Source organism: Xenopus laevis, chromosome 1S (assembly GCF_017654675.1).
Source record: "Xenopus laevis strain J_2021 chromosome 1S, Xenopus_laevis_v10.1, whole genome shotgun sequence".
In the NCBI taxonomy this organism is placed as follows: domain Eukaryota; kingdom Metazoa; phylum Chordata; class Amphibia; order Anura; family Pipidae; genus Xenopus; species Xenopus laevis.
Window position 1 is genome coordinate 154,639,258 of NC_054372.1, and position 24,570 is coordinate 154,663,827.

General features: G+C 39.6%; 1 protein-coding gene across 1 annotated transcript in view; it reads left to right on the forward strand.

Moving 5' to 3' along the window:
* Window positions 1-561: 561 nt before the first annotated feature.
* osbp2.S (oxysterol binding protein 2 S homeolog) overlaps window positions 562-24,570 on the forward strand; it is a 60,458-nt gene continuing 36,449 nt past the window's right edge. The window contains exons 1-2 of the mRNA XM_018244256.2: window positions 562-746; window positions 23,018-23,268. Coding sequence (XP_018099745.2) covers window positions 671-746; window positions 23,018-23,268 — 327 coding nt within the window. The 5' untranslated portion in view covers window positions 562-670. The remainder of the gene's footprint in view (window positions 747-23,017; window positions 23,269-24,570) is intronic.

Consider the following 24,570-nt stretch of genomic DNA (forward strand, 5'->3'; position numbering starts at 1 on the left):
CTTTCTTCCTGTGTGCCTTGCGAGGCACAGCTATGAGGAAACTCATTCTGGTCATTTCAGTGGATCTTTGCCTTACAATGAGCATTTCATAGGTAATAAAACACTAAAGGACACAAGAACAGGCTTGAACTAAATTCACTGAAGATGGACACTTACGAAGCAGTGGCTCAAGATATAACAAGGTGAATTTATTGCTGTCTTGACAGTATAATTAACCTTATTCTGCTTGTAGAACTAATGCATATTTGTTTATTGGTAACAGCCATCAGTAATAACTTTACAACTGTTTTTTAAATTGTAAATCAGCTTGTAGTTTTGTATCTGTAAAACTTTATGGAGACATAAATACAGCTGAACATACAGGTATTTTGTGTATGTTATTTATGTTTTTCCAAATGGTTCTCTTGTCATTGGGACACAGTTTATTAAATGAAATGGTACATTCCGGATGTGAGTATAACTGTAATACAGTCAGTGCACCAGCAGCTCAAATGAAGGGCCTATAGTTATAGCCAGGGATGCAAATTGTGATTATAACAATGTAAAGTAGCTGAGTGCAAGGAGATGGATGAAACCAGTGCTGGTCAGCGAGTGTTGAGTAAGCAGTCCCTGGTCAGCAGGAGAAGGCTGCTAAAGAAGATGCTGTATTTGGAGCTCTTCCTAAGGAACGATGTGTTTAAAGTTCATCGGTCACCTTTGCCTTATACCCTACAAGAACTCCTTGCCTCTCTCCATCACCTGCCAAGGTCAGATAATTGTGAGGGATGGGGGTTATAAATAATATGTGTATGTAGAGGACTTTGCTTTTCATGTATTAATGGAATAAGTCCTCGTATCAGTGGAATGCTGGGACTAAATAACATCATTGGTCGTTTGATGTGTGATGATGCTGTTTCTTTATACCACAGCAGGAAGGAATTATTTGGGGAGACACAGGATCTTTGTGGCCAGCAAGCAGTTAATCCATATGCTAGCAGCAGTGAATGCTAAATATGGTTAGACTCTCTGTGAGACCGGCTGAATTAATATTATTTCAGAAAGTGTGGTTGTAGGACAATATTTTGTGTATATTTCTATGTGTGTGTGATAGCTGACAAACACACCCTTAACACTATCTCTTTTTAACATTAAAAACATTTTCTTCACATTTAACTGGAGCCCAGATTGCCTTAAATAAATGAAGCATCCTATAAAAGAATGGAGTACTTTCTATATGTTTGAATATGTAAACATGTATATTTATATATTCCCTGTATTATAAGACTATTTCATGCTCCCTGTTATATCTCAACACTGTCATTAACTTTTAAATGGGAGAAAAGGATCTTGGAAGTGATTTGTGATTATTGGTTTTTTTTCTGCAGTGCTGCATGAACTGCTCATAGGCTTTAACATTTTGCTTTCCAGAAGCAAAAATATTGCTAACGAAGCAGCATACTTCCAGCGTGTTTATACTGAATAAAAGGTCGGCTACTATAGACATATAGATTTTAAAAGTTAAAACTGTCCCATTAAACAAACTTATTAAATATATATTAATTTTCTGTAAAAGTATTGCTTCATAATATCAGATGTCAATGACTTGTGTGTTCTACACACATTTACTAAAGCCAGTTGGAGTCTGAGAGCTCCCTAGGAGGAATTCTTTTCAGGACTTACTGCATGAACAGTGCCCTACTTTCTTACTAGGATGAGTAGCAATTTACTGTGTGACCCATGGTCCTCTATTTTCCCTGTCCTTTCTACTGTCAAATAGGGCATTATTAGACATACCTCATTGTATGACTATGATGGCATATCAAGCAGAAAACATAAAGTGCAGAACTGAAGGCAAAATGAATTAATACTGACAATGTATCACAATTGTGGGCTTCAATAAATCTGCATTTGTCCTTCAGTTTCATATATGTTGTTTACAGAGCTATCAACCAACCCCATGTCATAAGGGAGATAATGATCCACTCCAGGTCTTTTTGAAGCCTTCTTTCATGTTATCACTTACGGTGGCCATACACGGGCCAATAAAAGCTGCAGACAGAACATGTCGGCAGATTATTGGCCCATGTATTCCCCGATCATTTTCTGGCCGAGAGTTTGGCAGATGTCGATTGGACAGGGGTAAAAATCCCATTGGATTGCGGACAGAATCTGTTTGTTGATTCGGTCCAGCGATCCAGGCTCTAGGGCCCACGATCGGATCAGCCCGATAATGCCCACCTTGAAGGTGGCCATATCAGGGATAGATCAGCTCGTTTGGGAAACAAGCAGATCCTTATGTGTATGGCCACCTTTAATGTAAAAAGTAATTGAGGTCTAAAACAACCAGAACTGCTAGATTAGGTGATAAAGATGGAATACTTGTAGAACTGTTACTAAAGGACACTCTATTTTCTGTTCTCGGTGTGTTGCCATTTACAAATTGTGGTGGTAAATCGATGGGACTCCGTAATAAAATAATCTGATGAGGATCTGTAAACACAAGCCCAGCATCTATTGCAAGAACTAACTATATATAAATAGACTGAGAAGGTTTAACTTTGGGTTCTGAGTTTCCATTTCTGGCACTGACATTTGGGTTATCATCCCTGTCTTTAAATATAGAAATGAGAAGGAATGACCTAGTTAGTGATTAAGGAAGCTTGGGATTGATTCTGTTGTGACCTTCTTGTCACCTTGGGCAAATAACTTAATCTTCCTTAGCTCATGAACTGGTTATTTTTTCCAGTAGACTTCTGAAATAGGCAACGTCCATATCCTCCTTTTGTGTTACTTTTTACCTTTGCTGCCACTATACTGCACCAGTCATGTGGGGGGTCTGATAGTTATCGGCTCCTGAACCTGATAGGGCACACTAAGCTTGTTATATGTGTTAAACAGATTATTTTGAGTTTATCAGTCTTTTCATCTATTTCCTAGTCTTCTGAACAATTTAGTAATAGTGGCATATTTACCGAAAGATGAAAGTGAGCAGTGGGTGATGAATATGCTTTGAAAAATCCAATACAAATGAAAATGAGAATTTTCCTCTGGTAGACTGTGCCAAACCCTTTTATAGATATACACCCCTTAATATTATCAGTGTTTAGAGAGGCTTTTGAAGCACTGGTTTCAGTGTAAGAATTCTCTTCTAATATGATTTCATGTGGCTAGTGATGGGCGAATTTATTCGCCAGGCGCGAATTTGCGGCGAATTAGCGCGATTCGCCGCCAGCGAATAAATTCGCAAAATGCCCGCAAAAATTCACGGAATTTTTTTTCCGAAAAACGGATGCCGGCGTCAAAAACGGGCGCCGGCGTCGTTTTTGCGAATTTTTCGCAGATTTTTTCGGCGAAGTGAAACGGCTCAAATTCGCCCATCACTACATGTGGCACATAAAGAAGCTATATTTGTTGGAAATAAAACTGATATTGTCTAGTCCTTATTAAATTGTGTTGGTAACAGTAACCATACTCCATACTTACTATGGTATGGTATAAGAACTGGAGAGCTCATTGGTGCAAAATTGCTGTGCTTAGTCCACTATACAGTTCTGTCTGGCAGAGAATTACATGCTGTCACTCACTGAAGAGGGTGGCAAGGGGCATTCTGGTAAAAATTCAATATGGCAACTGTTGGTATTTGAGAATAAAAGTAAATGTGCCTATGCAACTTTAATAATGATAAAGGTTACCTAAAATGTAGTATTTCATGAGGGGCTTGGGTGGCAAGTAATTGGATAAATTAATGTGAAGTTACTAAGTGCATTAAAAGCCATACAGAAAGTGCCTTTAACAATGTGCCGATACACACTGATAAAGGAAAACTATACCCCTCAAACCATGTAGGTCTCTATAAAAAATATATTGACTAAAACAGCTCAAATGTAAAACCCTGTTTCGTGTAAATAAACCATTTTCATAATAATATACTTTTTTAGTAGTATGTGCCATTGGTTAATCATAATTAGAAAACTGCCATTTTAAAAATAAGGGCCGCCCCCTGGGATCGTATGATTCACGGTGCTCACAAACATATCAAACAAACTAGGTCACATGAGCCAATTAACAGACAGAGTTGTGTCTTTTGCTTCCTCACTTCTTCCTGTTACAGTTAGAGTTGTAGTATTTCTGGTCAGGTGATCTCTGAGGCAGCACACAGACCATCACGAAATGGTGGTTCAAGGCAAGAGATGTAAAAGGGCAATATTTAGTAAATAGTTTAATTATTGTGCCATTCTGATGCTGCAAGTTTGTTGTGGCTGTTGACACAATCCTCTGTGGGTAACCTGGAATAGCCAGCAGGTACAGGAGGGGGTAGCACCCCAGAATCCCAGCATTCCCCAGCATCCATAGATGCTCTTATATTCAATTAAACAAAAGAGGCAGGCAGGATGCAAAGCACAAATATATATATGTGCAAGAGCATGAACACGCACAATAATTGTGGCTGTAATAATTATTGTCTTTTGTGTGGGACATAGGTTTGAGACAACTGATTTCATTTTATTCTGCCTGGTTGTACTCACAACTTTTCAGATCTGCCTTGTAGTGCAGTTGAGTTCCATTGCCTTTCTTTTCAAATGTAATGTGCTGCATTTGATGTGCATTAAAATAGAGAAATGCATATTGAACTCACAAAAATGCACTTACTTCCATTAAAAATGTATGCATTTTGATGTATTCACGATGAATTATAATAGGCACATAGTAAAATGCTTTACTGTGAGTAAAGGCCCTAAGTGCTATTTCCAGTGCTCCAGACAACTGCTGTTATTTGTTCCAATTTCTGTAAAGGTTTCTGTATAGATTTAAAAAAAACGCAATAATTCTTTCCTGTGCTTCAATAAATTCCTGTGTTGTGACTTTGCGCTCTTAAAATGGCACAGCAGCTTACAATATAAACACTTACCTTGAAATGGGAATTTAAATAAAAATGCTTTGATTTTTCTTCTGAGGCTTTTTTTTAGTGCTGACCTCCTGTTTCTTTATTGAGCACTTTGTTCTGTCTATTTCCACACACAAAATTGTAATTTGCTGTGAGTGCACATATTTGTGTTTATTAGGCATTGCCCATTAAATTACTCAAGTGCTCACTTTTTTAAAGTGGCCTATATTGTAAATTCTTACACACACACACACACACCTATTAATAAGGTAGATTTCCCAATTAACCTGCAGTTAAGGGTTTGTTCACCTTCCAACACTTTTTTTAAATTCAGTTGGTTTCAGATTTTTCATCAGGAATAACCACTTTTCCAATAAAATTTAAAGTTTATTACTGTATGTCTTTCTAAAGTAGCTCTGGTCAACGACCCTGTTAACTGTACTAAATTAATATATTATTTGCTATATTTGTTATCTTTGTCCCTGCTGGGCAGAATCCCTGAGTCTTATTAAAGGGATTCTGTCATGATTTTTAAAGTGTAGTTTTTATTTCTAAATTACCCTGTTTACACTGCTAATAATTCACTCTACCATATAAAATGTCATTCCTAACCCAACAAGTATATGTTTTTTAGTTGTAATATTGGTGTGTAGGCAGCCATCTCATGTTATTTTGCCTGGCCATGTGCTTTCAGAAAGAGCCAGTTCTGCACTATGGAACTGCTTTCTGACAGTCTGTTGTTTCTCCTACTCAATGTAACTGAAGGAGTCTCAGTGGGACCTGGAATTTTACAATTGAGTGCTATTCTTCCATGACAGTATCCCTTTCAAGGCAGCTGTTAGAATTGAAACAATAGTTGCTCATATTCCCACAGATGCTGATGAGAAATGTATCAGCTAATTGTATCAACTCGTGTAGCAAATTATAACAGTTCAGAATCTGCACCTGGATGTATGTATAACTTTTTGCAAAGCAATGTTAAGGAGCTGCAACAACATACAATGCAGAAAAGTACAATGTAAATAAAAGTACAATATATAAAAGTACACAAAGAGAGAAAAAAGTCACAATAAATCCAATAAATATGCACAGTACACAGAGCTTATATAAGGACCCAGGGCTTAAGTGCTAAGAGACACCGTGGGACAGAGGTCCCTGCCCCGTAGAGCTTACAGTTTAAGTGGATCACTAAGCTGCCAGACTGAAACACCAGAGACAAGAACATTCAATTTTAAACTTCAGTTTTGGGAAAACTGTAAAAAATAAAAGATGGAAAGCAATTGAAAAAAGTCTTTAGTTCTCGTGATCAATCTGAAAATAACTAAACTGAAACAAGTTTTGGAAGGTGAACAACCCCTTTAAAGAAATAGAAGGATTTGATCACATGCCATTACTAACCAATGCTCTGCTGCAAATAGCCAAGTACACACCAACGTAGCCCAAAAACAAATAGAATAGCTCTATTTGTCCCCGTATATGTCCCTAAAATCAGAGTCCCTTAAAATTTAATATTACATTAAGATATATATTTAGTGCAAGCTATAAATTAATTATTATTACTGGGTTGGATCTTGGATTAACAAGCAGAGCTGCACAGGGAGTTGAGAGAAGAATCAAACTTGAGTCTCTAAGGGTAAGGACACACGAGGAGATTCAGTCGCCTGCGCTAATGCACACACGGTGATGTGTTTTCAATAGTTGCCCAAAGTTGCCTCAGTGAGGCAATTTCAGGCAACTATTGAAAACGCATCGCCCTGTGTGCATTAGTGCAGGCGACTTTTCATTGTAGCCTATGGGGAAAAACGCTGAGGCAGTTCAGGGAGATAGTTGCTCAAAAGACAAGGCGATTAGTAGCCAGGCGACAAAATCTCCCTGAATCTCCTCGTGTGTCCTTACCCTAAGAGTCATATATTATTGCAGTTTTTCATTTGTAAGGTATTATCTCTCTTTACTGGACCCTATATAGCAACTGACAGCAGCTACATTAGCAGGAACTGATTAGAGAGAACTGATTAGAGAGAAGCAGATGAGTTTGCAATTGAAACTTGAAAGTAGCTGGAAATGACATTATTAGTTCAGTATCTGCATAATGCTGTTTAGCGAAACCATTTTCCTGTCCTCCAAAAATATACTTTTAAGTCTGCCAAACTGACCTTAGCCTCAAACTCTGAGTTGTATGTTTTCACTTAGAATAATTCTGCATACATCAAATATTTTAATGCACAATAATATGTTTTTCCTATCTCAGAACTGAAATGTGCCTTACCCTTATTGGCCATGGCACATACAGCAATGATCAGTGATGTGATATGCCCCTCTGTGATTAGCTAGAGAAAATATCTTTCTATAACACAAAACTAGTAAACAACATGCAAAATATTCCTTCAGTATGTCACATAACTGACTCTTGTGTAGAAAGAACAGGCCATGCAGATCTTGCCTATAAGAACTATAATCACAGTAAATTTGTCCTTGACCAGTTGGATTTCCATCAGATTTATATTATTATTGTAATTGTTATTATTATTATTGGCTCCAAAATGGGCTCCCCTGTCAGTTGGATGCTAGAAATTGCAGTTCAACGACAGCTATAGAACTGAAGGCTGAACTTCCTAAAATTAAATACTAAAAATAAAGTAAATAAAAAAATAAAATCCTTTAGCTGCTGTATTTCTTCTCAGAATTTGTTCTGCAGAAAAGACTGCAACAAACTGTCAGCATGTTCCAGTGCTGCTCTGCAGCGATATGATACAGGAGAATGCCTGTACTCCTCTTTTCATTGATTGTAGGTGTTCTGTAGGCAGCAGAGAGAGGGTTAAGTGCTGGCTAGTACACTGAAGTGAGCCCTGGTGCATTCTGGTAAGCTTTGGTGATTCCCGTTAACTTATATGACTATGCTGCTTTGATAAGAGCATGTGTCAGGGATTTCCTGTACAATATAGAAGCTTTCATTCCAGCGAGCTTTATATCTGATCATTCATATAGACTATTGCATTTCAACCTCATTTGTTTGCCATTTCCTTTTTTTTTTCTTTATTTAAATCCCTTATCTAAAGCTGCCTATAGAATGAAGCAGTAGCACTCAGCAGTTAAGAAGATTCCTGTGGGAATGAAGGGCAGGGGCTGCTGGGAATCGCCATCCGCTCGTTCCTTCTGCAACACCGGCTGCCTGAATAAGTATAAGAAGGGTTAGTGGCCTCCCTGGCTTCCTGACACAGCATTTTGGTTTGCTGCACTTTGACCAAAAAAAATCTGTTCTCCTATGGGTATTGTTATTGCATGGTTCACTACGTGTTTTGCGTCATTACAATGCAATTTTAAGTTGCATGTGGCTTTTGTGTGCGAGTGATTTATCTTCCCCTGTCTGAATCCCTTGCTGCTAATGTGACAGTGCAGAGGTGCCAGATTCAGCCTCTCTGACATCATGTGGTTTGGTTCATTCTGCTGTGTAGCTGTGTGGGATGCTGTGCAAAATCCTCAGTTCCTGCTGTACAGACAGATGTGGGTTGGTATAGACACAGACATGTCTAAACAACTGTTATTTGTATTTCATTTAACACATTCTGCATCTGCGGTGAGAGGGTTTGCTCATGTTTGGTTAAATTCCACCAATTTTATCAGCGCAGGTGATTTATGAAATATTATACTTGGGATATATCAGCATTGTGTTATCTGCAGGCCACAAATATCAGCCTGAGGCTGCTGGCGCCTTATTACAATGATAAACATTACAAATACAAAATATTAATGTGCCAGGTGACATGAATTCTATTGTGATATGTATTTTTATAAAGCCTCTACATTTCATACAATGTCACTTAATTAGACCTTGGTGAGGTCCAGCTTTTATAAAATGGCCATGTTTTTTTGGCAGAAAACTGATACCGATTATGTATGGGGAGTTTGTGTGCAATCTATATGATGTAGGGTTTACCCACTAATAGATAAAAACAGCAGCGATGGAAAAGCATGTGCAGTGGGTTACACTGAAGTACACATAAGGGGTCATTTAAGAGCCCGGTGGGCTCAAGTGTAAGAGTACTCAAGAGGATACAAAAGCTCGCCCGTTAGTGCACATTCATAAATCACTTGGGTACCTTGTTCTATGCACAGAGTACAGTATCAGGAGACATAGCCTGCCCCTGTCCTTTGGTCAGCAAGGATAGCGCCCAATGCGTGCTGCACCTCTTGCCTTTTCGTACCTTGCACGCCTAATTTGCAGGGTACTTGGGGGGTAGAGGCCCATGTGCCTCCCCTGCCTGCCCTTCACTGATACAGCTCTGACTAACACAGCTATATGTGCACAGCCAGACACAGCATGCTGAGTGCAAGAAAATGGTAAATTGTATCCTTTTTTGCACTTACGAGCTGCTTATGGGTTTGCAAATGAGCCATAAAATCTTGTGGTAAAAAGCAAGGTCTAATAGATAGTGGGCAGGTGTGCACTGAAAATCACTGAGCACATTACTGATGCCCGAGATTCTTCATTATTAACTCTGCATGTGTGTGTGTGTTGCTGATGCTTGTGCCACAATTAAGGCACGTGCTTTTCCTTAGACGAGGTTTAGGTCCTTCATTTAAGAATGTCGGTGGGAGGACAGCATGATGAGAAAGGGCAAGAACGAAATAATGAGAATGTGTGGAATCAAATTCTGATATTTTGTGAAAAAGGAAGAATTAATGGACTAGAATAGGATGATTTTGTGTAACACAATAATAGGAAAATGCCAGATAGAATTTTATGAATGTGCTGAACACAACTGTCGGGCAGGTGGAAAAAGTAAAATAGGCAGGGTAGAATAGTCAAAAAGTGCAAAATAATGGTGAAAAAATCTTGGTGGTGATTCTAGATGATGGAAATAGGAGAAGGTCCTCTCTTTTGTCTAATAGAAATACCAGTGTAGACAGTCTAAGTTAGTGTTCCCCAACCAGTGGCTCATGAGCAGTATGTTGCTCACCAACCCCTTGGCTGTTGCTCCCAATGGCCTCAAAGCAGCTGCTTATTTTTAAATTCCAGGCTTAGATGGAAGTTTTGATTGCATAAAAACCAGGTGTACTGCCAATCATAAACTCTTGTCGCTGCCATTCCACACAGAGGCTACCAAATAGCCAATTATAGCCCTTAAAGTGCACCCCCATGGGTTGGGGCAGGTCCGGACTGAAAATTAAAATAGGCCCTGGCATTTCAGGTACACAGAGGCCCAATCAGCCCCCACCAGCCCACTAAATTCTGACTTTCTATGGGACCTTATAGCAGCCCCTCTGGCATTTGCCAGAACCCACAGATTGCCAGTCCGGGCCTGGGTTGGGGGCCCTAGAGGTTCATGATTGTGAACTTCATGAGTGGCGCAAGATTATTCTGCTCGGGGGGATAGGGAGGGTTTCCTGCCCTCATTCCTAGTTCCCATGACTCTGTAATCAAATACTAAGTATTGGCTTATTCTTACAGGGGGAGTAGCTTCTTTAAATGGGGAATGATGAACAATGGCATTGTATTTAGGAGACTTTTGGATAGCAGTTTTCTGTATACAGTAGCAGATCCGATTACTGAACAGCAGCAACATACAGTATGTCATTGTTCTTTGCTCTTACATAAAAAGGATCTGGGCTGATTAACTTAATGCGGCTGTGCAATAGTTTGGTTGCTAGGGCCAAATTACCATGGCAACCATGGTTTGATTCAAATGAGACTGGAATATGAATAGGAGAGGGCCTGAATAGAAAGATGAGTAAAAAAAAAGTGACAATAACGATACATTTGTAACCTTACAGAGCACTTGTTTTTAGATGGGTTCAATGACCCCCATCTGAAAGCTGGAAAGAGTCAGAAGAAAAAGGTAAATCGTTAAAAAACTATAAAAAAAAAAATAATGAAGACCAAATGAAAAGTTGCATAAAATTGGCCAATCTATAAAATACCAAAAAATAATTTAAAGGTGAACCACCCCTTTTAGTGTCCTGCAAATATTTAGCAGCAATCGGTATTGTTCTTATCAGTCTGTCTACCCCATCAGCCTAGCTGTTACCTTCAGGAAATGCCCCTAACTCTTTAGTTACCTCTCTTTGCAGATTCAGCACAGTGGAGCTCGCGGGCACCATCTTCTGGGGGGTAGAGGTTTTTATAACTAAGGGTTTGGTTCTCCTTTAAGGTATGTAGATCAAATTCACAGAAAGACTCCTTATCTGGAAAACAGAACATTCGGGATAACATACCTGTACCTATACCTGTACCTGCCATTTATCCAAATCCTACATCAGTTATCAGCAACTTTTTTTTATTAGATCCTATTTTTTTGTTCCAGTTGCAATGTTATTTTAATGGAGATTGTGCTATTGTTAAGATGCCTATAAATTGTTCCACAGAGCGGAATATTCCATTTAGAGGTCACCTGCTACTTAGATAACACAGGGAAATGAAATAACAAAAATCCTTTGCCCAGCACTTTTATTTGAATCCAAGATTTACTGCTGTGACCCAAAATGTGGTCTTGATAGTTTTTTTCTAGGTTCCCACAGAGAATCACGGAGACTGTTCCTTTTAAATTGGTGTTTAAATTCACAGGGAGCTTTCCTAAACAGTGATGTATTCAGAAAATTGAAAGTAGAGGTGCTACATAGAATGTTAAGTACCCCTCCCCCCTATTATGTCTGAGTCTCTTGTGAGTCAGCTGAATTGGTGTAATTTGTCGCTTTCTCTCTTGTCCCTGCAAAAACAAGTCCAGTTCCTCAGCAGGAGTTTATCTGCAGAACACATTGTGACTAACAAATGAGAAAAACAAACTAAAAATGTATTAATAAGTAGAGCTTGCTATAATCCACTAAATGAAAATCTGCCGCTTATATTCATTTTAAGAGTCATTATTAGCATGTCTTTATAAATCGCCTACATATTTCACTGCATTGTGCAATAAATGGGTGTATACGTTAAACATACAGATTTACATACAAAATAACAGGTGGAATACAGGTATAGGATCCATTATCCAGAAACCCGTTATCCAGAAGGTTCATCTCCCATAGGGGCAGATTTACTAAAGGGTGAAGTGGCTGTCACTAGCGACAATTCGCCAGAAAGTCCATCCGGAGGGACACCACCAATTTACACCAATTTGCGCCTGCCGAATTTATTCGCCCATCACTATAAATAATGACATAAATCCTTTTCAGTAATTTGAATGAAATGTTATTTTTGTTCACAATTATGAAGCATCAACTTCACTCATAGATAGATATGCCCCATGGCATTTCCACCAATGTGAACAGCACTGGCAATTCACTCAAGGCTAGGGCTGATGTGTGACTATTTGCAGCAGCTTTTATGTTTTATGGCAAGTTCTGTCATTTTTCTGCAAATGCTAACTTTGCATTTTGAGCAGAAAAGCCCTCACATCTGCATTTCAACACAACCCCCCCCCCCTCATTGAAGTCAATGGGATTTTCTCAGGAGTAGAAGGGGAGGCTAACACTCTGGCTGAAAATCACTGGCAGAGACTGTAGCCTGTGTGAAATTAGCCTACAACATTGTGCTGAGTCACTAAAACCTTTATAGAAAAAAAAGAGAAACTAAACAAATATCATTCGACTCTAATATTTGTATTAGGCAAATAAATATTACAATTTGCATAAAAAAGTGATACTGTTGTGTATTAGGAACTGAAGCAATTTAAACAATCAGTTGTTCCTTTTTGTTGAATTCCCTGTCTTGTATGAAACAGAAGGCAAAATGCAATATATCAAATAATCACTGGGATTAAAGATACATTTTTGAGCCTTTGCTTCTCTTGCAGTCAAAAGTATATGTTTTACCATTGGTGTCACAATCATGATAACCCATTTATTTACAATGGCTTAAGTTAAAGGGATTCTGTCATGATTTTTATGGTGTAGTTTTTATTTCTAAATTACACTGTTTACACTGCAAATAATTCACTCTACAATATAAAATGTAATTCCTGAACCAGCAAGTAGATTTTTTTATAGTTGTAATATTGGTGTGTAGCAGCCATCACAGGTCATTTTGCCTGGTCATGTGCTTTCAGAAAGAGCCAGCACTTTAGGATGGAACTGCTTTCTGGCAGGCTGTTGTTTCTCCTACTTATTATAACTGAATGTGTGGCACTGGGACCTGGATTGTGTTGAGGGGTTGAGAGGGGTTGTTCATTTTCCAAACACTTTTTCAGTTCAGTTGTTTTCAGATTGTTCTCCAGAAATAAAGACTTTTTTCAATTACTTTCTATTTTTTATTTTTTACCGTTTTTCCAAAATCTAAGTTTAAAGTTTAATGTTTCAGTCTGGCAGCTCTTTTCCTAGAATCTTAGAGCTAAAATTGTGGATTATACGAATGACTTTACTAAACTATGAAAGGTTCATCGTTTATTACACAAAAAAAAAATGAATACAAACTTCGCCATCTAAAAGCTATTGGTGTCATTTAGTTGTTCAACCTTTATTTAAGCTTTTAGATGTTTGAGGGGTTTTTTTTTGGTTTGTATTTGCTTCAAAAAATGTGAGGATTTCAAGTTTTATGTATTAGTATTCAAATTATCAGCGAGTTTTTATTCATCGTGCTTTTCACATTAAGCTGTTTTAATAAATGAATTGGCATTCATGAAAATGAAAATTAATGAAAATTAACCACTAAGGCTTGCATAATGTATTTGTCCAGAACATGCAAAAAGGACTGCTCTGCTGTGAGACTCTATGGCTCTTCCCTACAGACTCTCTCTCATTGTGAGTCTAGCGCCGTCCAGTACTAATGAGCTATTGGTGTTGCACCAGTGAATCCTCAGATGCCCATTCGAGAGGAAAGAGCCTGCAAATAATATTGTCCCTGTATAATGAAGCCAAGGTTTGGACGGATCCCCGGAGCTCCATGACTTGTTATGTATTCCAATGTGGCTGCTTAGTGTATCACTATGGTAACTCAACCAGACTCACAGTAATAGGGTTAGCAGAGAACTGGAAGTCATTAAAAAGGATGGCCATATCTGTCCCGTTTCCATTTTTTAGTTCATTATCTGCTCTTAATAGTTCATGCTGGCTGAATTTCATCACAGTGTTGTGACTCTGCAACGCTTTCTGTCTCAGAGTTCCTTTGATACAAGGGTTGAAAGCCAGCACTAAAGCATAAATAATATATGTCTCTAAACAACAAATAGTATTAATAGTAATAATAATAATAATTGTGATACCATTGTGCCATACCAATCTTTTTCTGTGTAGCATCACACTATCTTCATCTAAATGTTCATCCACATACACAGTACGCGCTAGAGTGGAAATATTCGGCTAGTGCATAGAAGCTATTTGCTTTTGTGGCACACAGCTTGCAGTGCCCCATTGTTACAACAGTGAACTATATTCTTCTTCTTATTATATTATTATTAGCATGATGGGATAATATGGCATCAATTAATGTCAGTTGGTGTATATTGCTGCCCCAGCCAGTCACAATTGGAGCATTAAAGGGGTTGTCCACCTTCCATACACTTTTTCCAGTTCAGCTGATTTCAGATTGTTCTCTATAAACAAAGACCTTTTTCAATTGTTTTCCATCTTTTATTTTTTTTACCATTTCCACAAATATACGGTTTAAATATTTGATCCCTGTTTGTGTCTCTAGTCTAGTGTTTCAGTCTGGCAGCTCAGTGATCCAAGAGCATTCTGAACTGTTACAATTTGCTACATTTAGTTGCTACAATTACTTGCTACATTTCTCAGCAGCATCTGTGCAATATTAGCAACTACTGTATCGATTCTAACAACCTCTTTAAGTCTATATAGTGTTGGTGCCACATTCTAAGATTGCTGATCTGTACTTATCATCTCACAAAGACCATAGGTAATATTGTTGGTAATATGTGCTCCCTTTGATTGTAAGCTCTTCAGACAGTGTGTGTATTGACTGAATTGTATGTTTGTACGTTTGCTGCACACCCTGCAGTATATATAAATAAATACAGGGAATCTTCACACAGAAAACAGAACATATTCTAAAATATGCAGAATGTTGCTTGTTATTAATTTGCTTGAAGAAATGCTGCCAAACTGCCAGCTGAATAAACAGCATACAGCGGCATCTATATTCTGTGCCATACTTTTAAAAATGCATTAGGATGCATCTGTTACATGGAAGGGGTTTATGAATGAATGGTTTAATCTATTGGAGATTGCCTATTTCCACTAGCGACTCAATGCAGCGATTGCTTGTGGACAGCATTCTACATGAATAATGGGTCTTTAGTGTCAAGCCATACTGGGATTTGTACTGCTTTATATGCAGATGGTTAATTACATTTGTTTTCTCTCTTTCTCTGTATTTTGTGGCATATTTCCTATAGTGACACCATGATTTCCTGGGAGGGGGAGTAGGGTTGCCATCTGTCCAGATTTCACTCGGACAGCCTGTTTTTTTTTCCAAATTAGGAAATCTGGACAGGACATTGAAGTGAATGACATGGCGATCAGCCAATCGCTGATCATCATGTCATCAGCCCTGCTCCTTACACCACTGGCCCGCCCCAACATCACCTGGCTCGCCCCTAATGTCACCGCCCCGCCCCCCTAACGTCACCACCTTGTCCATTGCCCATTTGCTCCAAACAAAAAAGGTGGAGGGGGAGACCATTTTATATGATTTCAGCCAGCCAAACAGAGGCACAGAAAGTTCAATGCAGTATAACCAGGGTCGTACTAGGCCAGTGGGACACCAGGAGAAAACATTCTTGAGTCCCACAGGCCCAGGTCCGCTCCCCCCTCAAAGTATAAAGAAGGAAGGAGGTAAGCTGGACTCAATGTGACATGACGCAAGAACATGGGAAGGGGTTGGACATTGGGAGGAGTTAGGCCCCTGGTGGTTTCAGCCCCGGTGGGCCCGAATGCCCCAGTCCGACACTGAGTATAACTAGCCTATCACCAGCAGGAAAACAAAATAAAGAATTAAAATCCTAAAACTGTCCAGTTCTGCCTAATACACAAGTTATTTCCCTGTGCCCCATGGGATGAAGGCCAGTCACCGTCCTTGTATTGGTGGGTCCTTGCATCATGCAAGCAATTTAGGATAAGAAGCCTTAGCCTACTGTATGTGATTGCTGTGGGAACCACCGATTACCTGCCAACACCCATTGTTGTGTTACACAAAGATTAACTTCTGAATACAGAACTGAACGGACAAATACCTGGTATCCACCAATACATTTTGTTCAGCAAAAGGATTAAACTACGTCAGTGAGCTAAAAATAACCCTGTTGCCATGGTAACTAGCCGTCTACTTCTTTTGCTTCCTCCATGTATATGTATGTATGTAATTCATTCTGTACAAATCATTTTTCAATTACGTTTTCTTTTCACTCTACATTTCCCTCTCAATCATGGCTACAATGTCACCTCCACATGGACATTCTCTACAAGAGAGGGGTTGTCTTCAAGTGTCCCTTTCCTTGGAGGTCCATTTATAGATGAAAGCTAAATGAATTAACAGCTTTAATGTGCCATTCCTTTTATAACAAGAGCAGGATATTTGTTGCAGTTGGAGGGTAATTAATGGTCAAAGAAAGAAAAAGGGCATGGTATTGATGTACCAGTTTAACAATGTACAGATATAAGAGATCGTGTAAATACATCTAATTCCCAGCAGGAGTACAGAACAGTTTAATGGGGGCAACTTTACTCACATGGAGAAGTATTTCATGAGATCCGGCTGATCTGGTGCCCAACTTGAGCCTCAGGCTACATGCTGGTGTCATTGTTATTTGCAGGACTTTGTTTCCTGAAGAGTTATTGCACATAAGGTATTTTCTGGCATTTAGTCAGGGAGACTTCACAGCGACAACTTGAAGATGCAGTTTGTGCAATTACCTTCAGGGTTATGGTACCCTAAGGCTTTTTCACTGTTGCTACATGTGAAGGTGATGAAATTGCTGAAGTATTAAAGCTTATTGTGTCCAGTGTCGGTATGTGACACCAGGGGCCCACCAAAAAACCTTAGACCAGGGGCCCACTCTCAGTACTATTATTCTTCCTCTCCTCACCCAACCTCTATTCTCATATTCTCTTTTCTTTACATACTTTAATCTATTATTCCATCTATTTAGCCTCTTTGTTCTCATACAAATAGGGAATGGCCATGAAATAGGCCAAATGTTTAGCAGCATGAGGGACCACTGACTTCTGATATCCCAGTGGGCCAGTCCGACACTGATTGTGTCAGTTTAAAGGCAACAGAGGGGGAACCCAAGCTGTTTTAGGGTAATGGCACACGGTCAGATTTGGGGAGATTAGTCGCCCCAGTGACAAATCTCCTCTTCTTCAGGGTGACAATCTCCTTGAACTGCCTTGCCCTACCTTCCCACTCCCCAGCAATTTTCGGGAACATAAGGACAACATTTTTATGTAAAATTTGAGAAAACAGTACTTAAAGGGATACTGTCATGGGAAAAAACATTTTTTTCAAAATGAATCAGTTAATAGTGCTGCTCCAGCAGAATTCTGCACTGAAATTCATTTCTCAAAAGAGCAAACAGATTTTTTTATATTCAATTTTGAAATCTGACATGGGGCTAGACATATTGTCAATTTCCCAGCTGCCCCAAGTCATGTGACTTGTGCTCTGATAAACTTCAATCACTCTTTACTGCTGTACTGCAAATTGGAGTGATATCACCCCCTCCCTTTTCCCCCCCAGTAGCCAAACAAAAGAACAATGGGAAGGTAACCAGATAGCAGCTCCCTAACACAAGATAACAGCTGCCTGGTACATCTAAGAACAACACTCAATAGTAAAAACCCATGTCCCACTGAGACACATTCAGTTACATTGAGAAGGAAAAACAGCAGTCTGCCAGAAAGCATTTCTCTCCTAAAGTGCAGGCACAAGTCACATGACCAGGGGCAGCTGGGAAATTGACAAAATGTCTAGCGGCTCTAGCCCCATGTCAGATTTCAAAATTAAATATAAAAAAATCTGTTTGCTCTTTTGAGAAATGGATTTCAGTGCAGAATTCTGCTGAAGCAGCACTATTAACTGATTCATTTTGAAAAAATTTTTTTTTCCCATGACAGTATCCCTTTAAAATCATGGAAACACACCCATTGAAATGCATTATAAATTGGTGGGACCACAAATAAAAAATGTAAAATGCAGGAAAACTTAAAATCAGGGTACTTAAAAACGTGGTTTCACTGTAGTAAGGATAGAAGTTTTTTTTATAGTAAGATGTCTGTAGTTAATCCACATCTATCAGAAAAATGTAGTGGGAATTCCTACATGCCCATGTCATCCAAGGGACTTGATCCAATGTATACCCGTGGCCATGGGTACTTACTCCAGCTAAGGAGAAACTACTCCCTAGAGAGTTTTTGAGGCAGGTATGTGATATGGAGCATAGATTCCTGGAGCATGGCTATAGCCCTCATGTACCAGTTGTGTTGGGCAAACAGGTAGAGATAAAAAAGAGTTTTCTACTACTAGTAAAAAGAGTTTTACCCATATTATATTCTATAAGAATTATTTTAATGTTTTGAATGGAGCCATACAGTATATAGTATCCCGAGATGAGTACACACTGGGAGATTTCTTGTCATCCAGTATATTTGGGGAATAAGTGATGTGTGGGTCAAAAATATTCGGCCTGCACCCAACCTTAACTCTCCCTGTTCCAGACCAGCACCTGACCCTAACCCGCCCAGCACTTAAATTTTTTAGGCCCACGCATGACCTTTCCATCTCTGACATCACGAAAGGGGGCAGGTGCATGGCTATAAATAGACGTTGCCAAAACAAGTAGCCGACACAGGAAGGTCACGAGCGGTGTGTCCTGCAGGCAGTGTGAAGGAGTAGGCCCGAACCTGCCTGACCCGCTGCTAAACCTGCGGGTCCCATGGGTATCGTGCCTAAACGCAGATCACTAGCGGAAATACTGGCTTATAGTGATGGGAGAAAAAATTCACCAGGCGCAAATTCAAGGCAAATTTACGCGTTTAGCCACCAGTTAATAAAATTGCAAAACTGCGACAAAAATACGACATCGAAAAATCCGTTGCATCAAAAAAATTTGACGCACGCATAAAAATTGTCACACGTCAAAATTATTTGGATGCTCATCGGCTTCAATGGGCATCAAAATTGACGCACGTAAAATTGGCATCAAAATTGACGCACGTAAAAATAATTTTGATGCCCATTGACTACAATGCATGTTGCGAATTTTTCTCAGTTTTCACTGTAAATTGACGATCTTTTCGGCAAAGCGAAACAGGACAAATTCACCTATCATTACTGATTTATTTACAAACATATTACAATGTGCAAATTGCAATTTTTGGATGTAAGTTGCCCTGTGTTTTACCCATGATGCTTAATTTTTCCTTTAACATGCCAGAATGATACACCCTCTAAGTAGCGCACCTTTATATGATGCACCCATTTTTGCAAATTTTATGAAAGTTGCAGCTTTATCTTCAATGTGTGCTCATAAAAGTGCTTTGCAATTGTGATTTGTAAATAAGACCTAAGGTGAATAAATATGCATTATTAAATAAATCAGAGAATACCGTGCTCTGCTTTTGCAGATCAGTGGACCGTAGAGAGCTGACTGTTGGGGCAAGAAATCTGGCTGTACATATAATGATGTTATGATCATTACCAGTAACAAAACATTCCCTGTATTCATCAGATACATAAAGCATTTTCTGCACCAACAGACAAAGCCCTCCAGCCATGATGCTGACACTTGCTGAACAGTTATCCAGCCTTGACTGTTCCTTATCTGACTCTGATTGTCAGATAATTGTCTTAAAGATAAGGATAACTCGACTTATTAGACATGATGAAATATTAATGACAAACTGTGCTGCCATGGGCACAACATACTGATAGTACTAGAAATTATCTCTTACTCTCCCGCCATCAGACATTTATGGATTCTGAACACATACTAAAACAAAATAACAGAGACACATTTTGCATTGATTATATTTTGTTCTCTGTTAAATGTTCAGTGAATCGTTAAACATCAGACGTCAAGGGCCGATGAAGTACATGATGTTATTTAGCACATTATTAACACAGCAGCCCTTACTGACTTATCTTGGAACTGCTTTATTATATTCCATTCTGCGCTTCTTCCGTGAAGAATGTATACTCATTTCTAATGGATGAGCAATTCTAAGCCACATGGGTAATCTTGCTGATCCACTGTGACCTTCTGACTTATTTTATATTTAGTGGTCCTGACAAAGCAGCTCTTGGGGTGATGATTGCCTGAGAACTAACAGGTCTGAAAAGGTCTTCAGTCTGCATTTTTTTGGTTAAAATTTGACCACAATTATTTATTTTTATATCTGCTAAATCTCACACATTCAGCCCATTATCCTTTCCATACTAAAACTGACTCTGTCCTCCATAAATCCTGGTACCTACAGCAGACAATTTAGAATTCATTGATGCTTGTCTTTCACTGGGTGCTTACTCCAGCCTGTTTCATATTTCCTTTGGGAGGATATCTGTGCATTTTTGTATTTTTGTCACTTTGTTAGTGGAAGCATTGTATTCACAAAACATCCATAGTTGGACACAGGGTCAGACTGGGCTAGCGGGACACTGGGAAAAAACCCGGTGAGCCCCACCAGCCCCAACCTCCCTGCCCAACACCTTCTTTGCTGCCACAACCTCCCTTCCTGGACCCCGGCACAGCCGCAAGGAGAAAAAGTATGCACGAGGGGGGAGGGGTGTGGAGGGGATTGGGGTTCAGGTCAGGGGGGCCGGAGGGGGCTTTGTGGCTGGCTGTCAGAAACTGGTTGGACAAAATCAGTGTTCCGTTTATTCACCTTTGGTGCCCTATGAACAATGATATGTTTTCCTATAATACTGACCCCATTGACCATGATGTAGATTCTAATATGCACATGGGGTACCTAAGAAGAAGAAAAAAAGTAGACTTACGGAAGTTGGGGGTGAAGCATTAAGAGAGATACCCTAATGCAGAGAAACCTTCCTAATTATCTCTATAGTCTCCAAAGCTGTGTTAGCGATTAAATATTGAACAGAACAATAAATTGTTTTCTAAGTATCTGTTGATTCAGCGTTTCGTGGCTTTCTAAAAGAAAACAGTTTAAAGCTGCATTAGCTGCATTTGAAAGAGGTTAAAAAAATGCTTTGTTTGCTGGGGAATTCATTAATTCTACCATCCTAGAGTCTCCTGTCATTCTGTTCATTACTGGCGCAAAGCAAGAGTCAAGGTTTAGCTAAAGATAATACAAGAAATTTGTAGATAATGCAGACATATATACTGTATCCTGGCCTTGGAGCAAGTCTAACAACTTAGCAAATCTCTCTAATATGCTCCATACATGCACCCGGGATAGAGTCTGTGCCATAACTGCATGTTATTAACCAATTTATCATGATCTCTGTATGTCTCCGATTAAACATAATGTACATTAATATGTAACCCTCTTTGGTTATTTAAAGTATACATTACCTATAAGGATAAATAAGCAAAATGTTCTTGGATTTGTTTCAATCCCAAACTGAATCCTGGCTTTGGTTCATCCCTAGAACCAGGGCTGGTCCTATCAAATGTGGGGCCCAATTGGGACCATGTTGGCGGGGCCCCTAGACAAAGTGTTGCTGGCTACTGACACACCAAGTATTTAGGAAAATAAGGGCATACAGGCACAAAATAGAAAGGAAAGGGGCAGACAAGGTAACATAATAGGGGCACACAGGGTAAGAGAGAGAGGGAGGAAATAGGAGAGTGGACTGGGCCAATTAGTTTGGGGCTGGGCCGATTCAGCTTGGGAGCAGGCTTGGTTGGATTGGGGGCAGGCAGGGCCTATCAAGGTTGGAGGAAAGCTGGGCCTATGAGAGTTGGGGGCAGGCTAGACCTATGGATTTGGGGATGGGCTGGACTCTCAAAGTTGGGGGCAGGCCAGGCAGCATCATGTGCTGAGGGAAATATTATCTGTGCTGCCCTGTGGTGCGGGGCCCCCCAGAGGTGCGGGGCCCAATTGGGCCCAATTGGTCCAATTGGCCTAAGGCCGGCCCTGCCTAGAACATTGCTCCCTCTGGTGAAATTATATGAAAAGAATTAAGATTATATGAAGATGACAAGAATGATATGAATAGGAAAAACAGGCCCTAGTAGCTTATCCAATAGAAATCTTAAATAAAATATTTTTTCACCACTTAGACATGGTGGTAAATTGCTTTTAGCTGGCAAGGACATGGTTACCTTTAGGACTGCACTACAGAAAAAACTGAAAGCTATTGTAGCGGCTACTAATTGTATAAGCTATATAAGCCTAATGGGTAATTAATGCCTTTGAACAGGAGATCGTACATTCCTATTATATTATGCTGAGTTACATTAGATATATATATATTTTTTTTGCTTTATTCATTATATGCCATGTCCTCTGTACACAGTTTTCTCTTGTTTTCCCTTTCTGTATATTATCAGCCTACTTTCCCTTCTCTGCCTTTTATCTTTTCCATCTCCCCTGTCTAATCTGTGGATTGCGGCTACAGGTCACATGGCAAACTATGGCTGTTGTCCTTGAAATTTTCTGGGTTATTAAAGGTGAACTGTTTGCCCAGGTCTAGTTACCCATAGCAACCAATCTGGTCAGGCCCGGACTGGCAATCTGTGGGTTTTGGCAAATGCCAGACGGGCTGCTCTAAGCTCCCATAGACAGTCACTATTTATTGGGCTGGCGGGGGCTGCTTGGGCCTCTGTGAACTTGTAATGCCAGGGCCTATTGTAAATCCCAGTCTGGACCTGAATCTGGTGTTTGGTTTCCAACAGTAAACAGTAAATGCTACCTGCTGACTGGCTAAAGGTGACAAAACCCTTTCAAACTTTGTTCCTGAAGTGCACTAATCACTGAGGAATAATTTCCAGTTTTCACTAATCACAATCCCCCACAAACATTGTATATGACCTGATGCCACAAGCAAGTGACTCCACTGGAGGTTATAAGGACCCAATGCAAGCTCAGTCTAATGTAAGCTAACTATACTTTAATTAAATGTCATATAGTTAATATATGTGGTCAGAAGAATATTTTATATATAACAACAATTGGTTGAACTCAGCGACCACCGCTTTTCATATTTAAACGCATAATAATGTATTGTTCTTTTTACTGAAACAGATGACTCTGGGGATGAAGAGCCAAGTACACAGTCTGATAAGAGTCAGTTACACAGCTCTCTGAAAGCTCTGACTAGTAAGTTGAATGACCTCAGCACTTGCAATGAACTCATCGCTAAGCATGGCGCCGCCCTCCAGCGCTCCCTGAGTGAGCTGGAGAATCTCAAACTGCCTGCAGAGAGTGGGGAGAAGATTAAGTCTGTGAATGAGCGGGCCACCCTCTTCAGGATCACTTCTAATGCAATGATCAATGTAAGTCCGTTTTTTGTACTTTTAATCAAGATAATTAAGTGCAAGATGCAACGCACAACATTATGTGCACTTTGCAGACTTAATGTCTGTTAAAAGCAGGTGGTGATTACATGGCCAACCAGTGTCTTGTGCCAATGGGTGCTTCTACAAATCTCTAGAAATTGGAGGTTTACAGCCTATCACTGAACTGGAAGCACTGTCATCCACTGAGACACGGAAGTACCAGCAATGGAACATGTCAAAAATAGGGTTTACCTTATATCCCTGCTCTTTGCAGCCAAATCACAAGTTATGGATGCCTAAAAAAAAGCAGGTAATAATTCAGTGTGGTAGAGAATTGCTGAGAGAAATGTTGTCATTCTCATGTGTAAATAGACTAGTACAGTGATCCCCAAACAGTAGCTTGTGAGCAAAATGTTGCTCTCCAACCCCTTGGATGTTGCTCTCAGTGGCCTCAAAGCAGGTGCTTGTTTTAAATTCCAGGCTTGGAGGCAAGTTTTAGTTGCATAAAAACCAGGTGCACTGCTAAACAAAACCTCAATGTAGGTTGACAATGCACATAGGTACTACTAAATGGCCAATCACAGTCCTAATTTGTCAGACCAAGAACATTTTTCATGCTTGCGTTGCTCCCAAACTCCTTTTACTTCTGAATGTTGCTCACCGGTTGGAAAGGTTGGGGATCCCTGGACTAGTAGATATCCTTGCTATCATAATGTCTCGCTCTATGAATGACATTTTTTATAACACAACCATCAATCTGTCACAAATACCACAAATCCTATTAGAAGTCCATTATTCACAACACTGTAACCAAAATATCAATGGATTTTTTTATACAATCTAAAGAAACCAAATGATCAGGGAAGCAGATCCTGGGCTGCAGGGGGGGCAGGAGGTATAGGGAGACCAATGAGACCCTAATTTATGAACAATCTCAATATATATTGGTAAAATAGGACAACCTCCTGATATGTTAGGGGCCCTAAAATTAATGTGCTGTGGGGCCCAGTAATATCTAGTTACACCACTGCAAACGATAGTCTGTGTATGTGCCCTCATGTCCTATGAGCTGGCAAGTGCTAATAAGTCAGAACAAGAGAGTGGGCCCATTACTAACAAATGCTCTGTGAGGCCAACTTGAGATCCCATCAAAAGCTGAACTGTTGAAATAAAAAAGAAACAGATCTTTGCACAGGACAATTTTATTGTTCCTAAAATGTTAAATGGAGTTATTGCAAAGGAGATACAGTATCGTGGAATGACTGGATTTTATATGTGATAAGCAGAAATAATACAGAA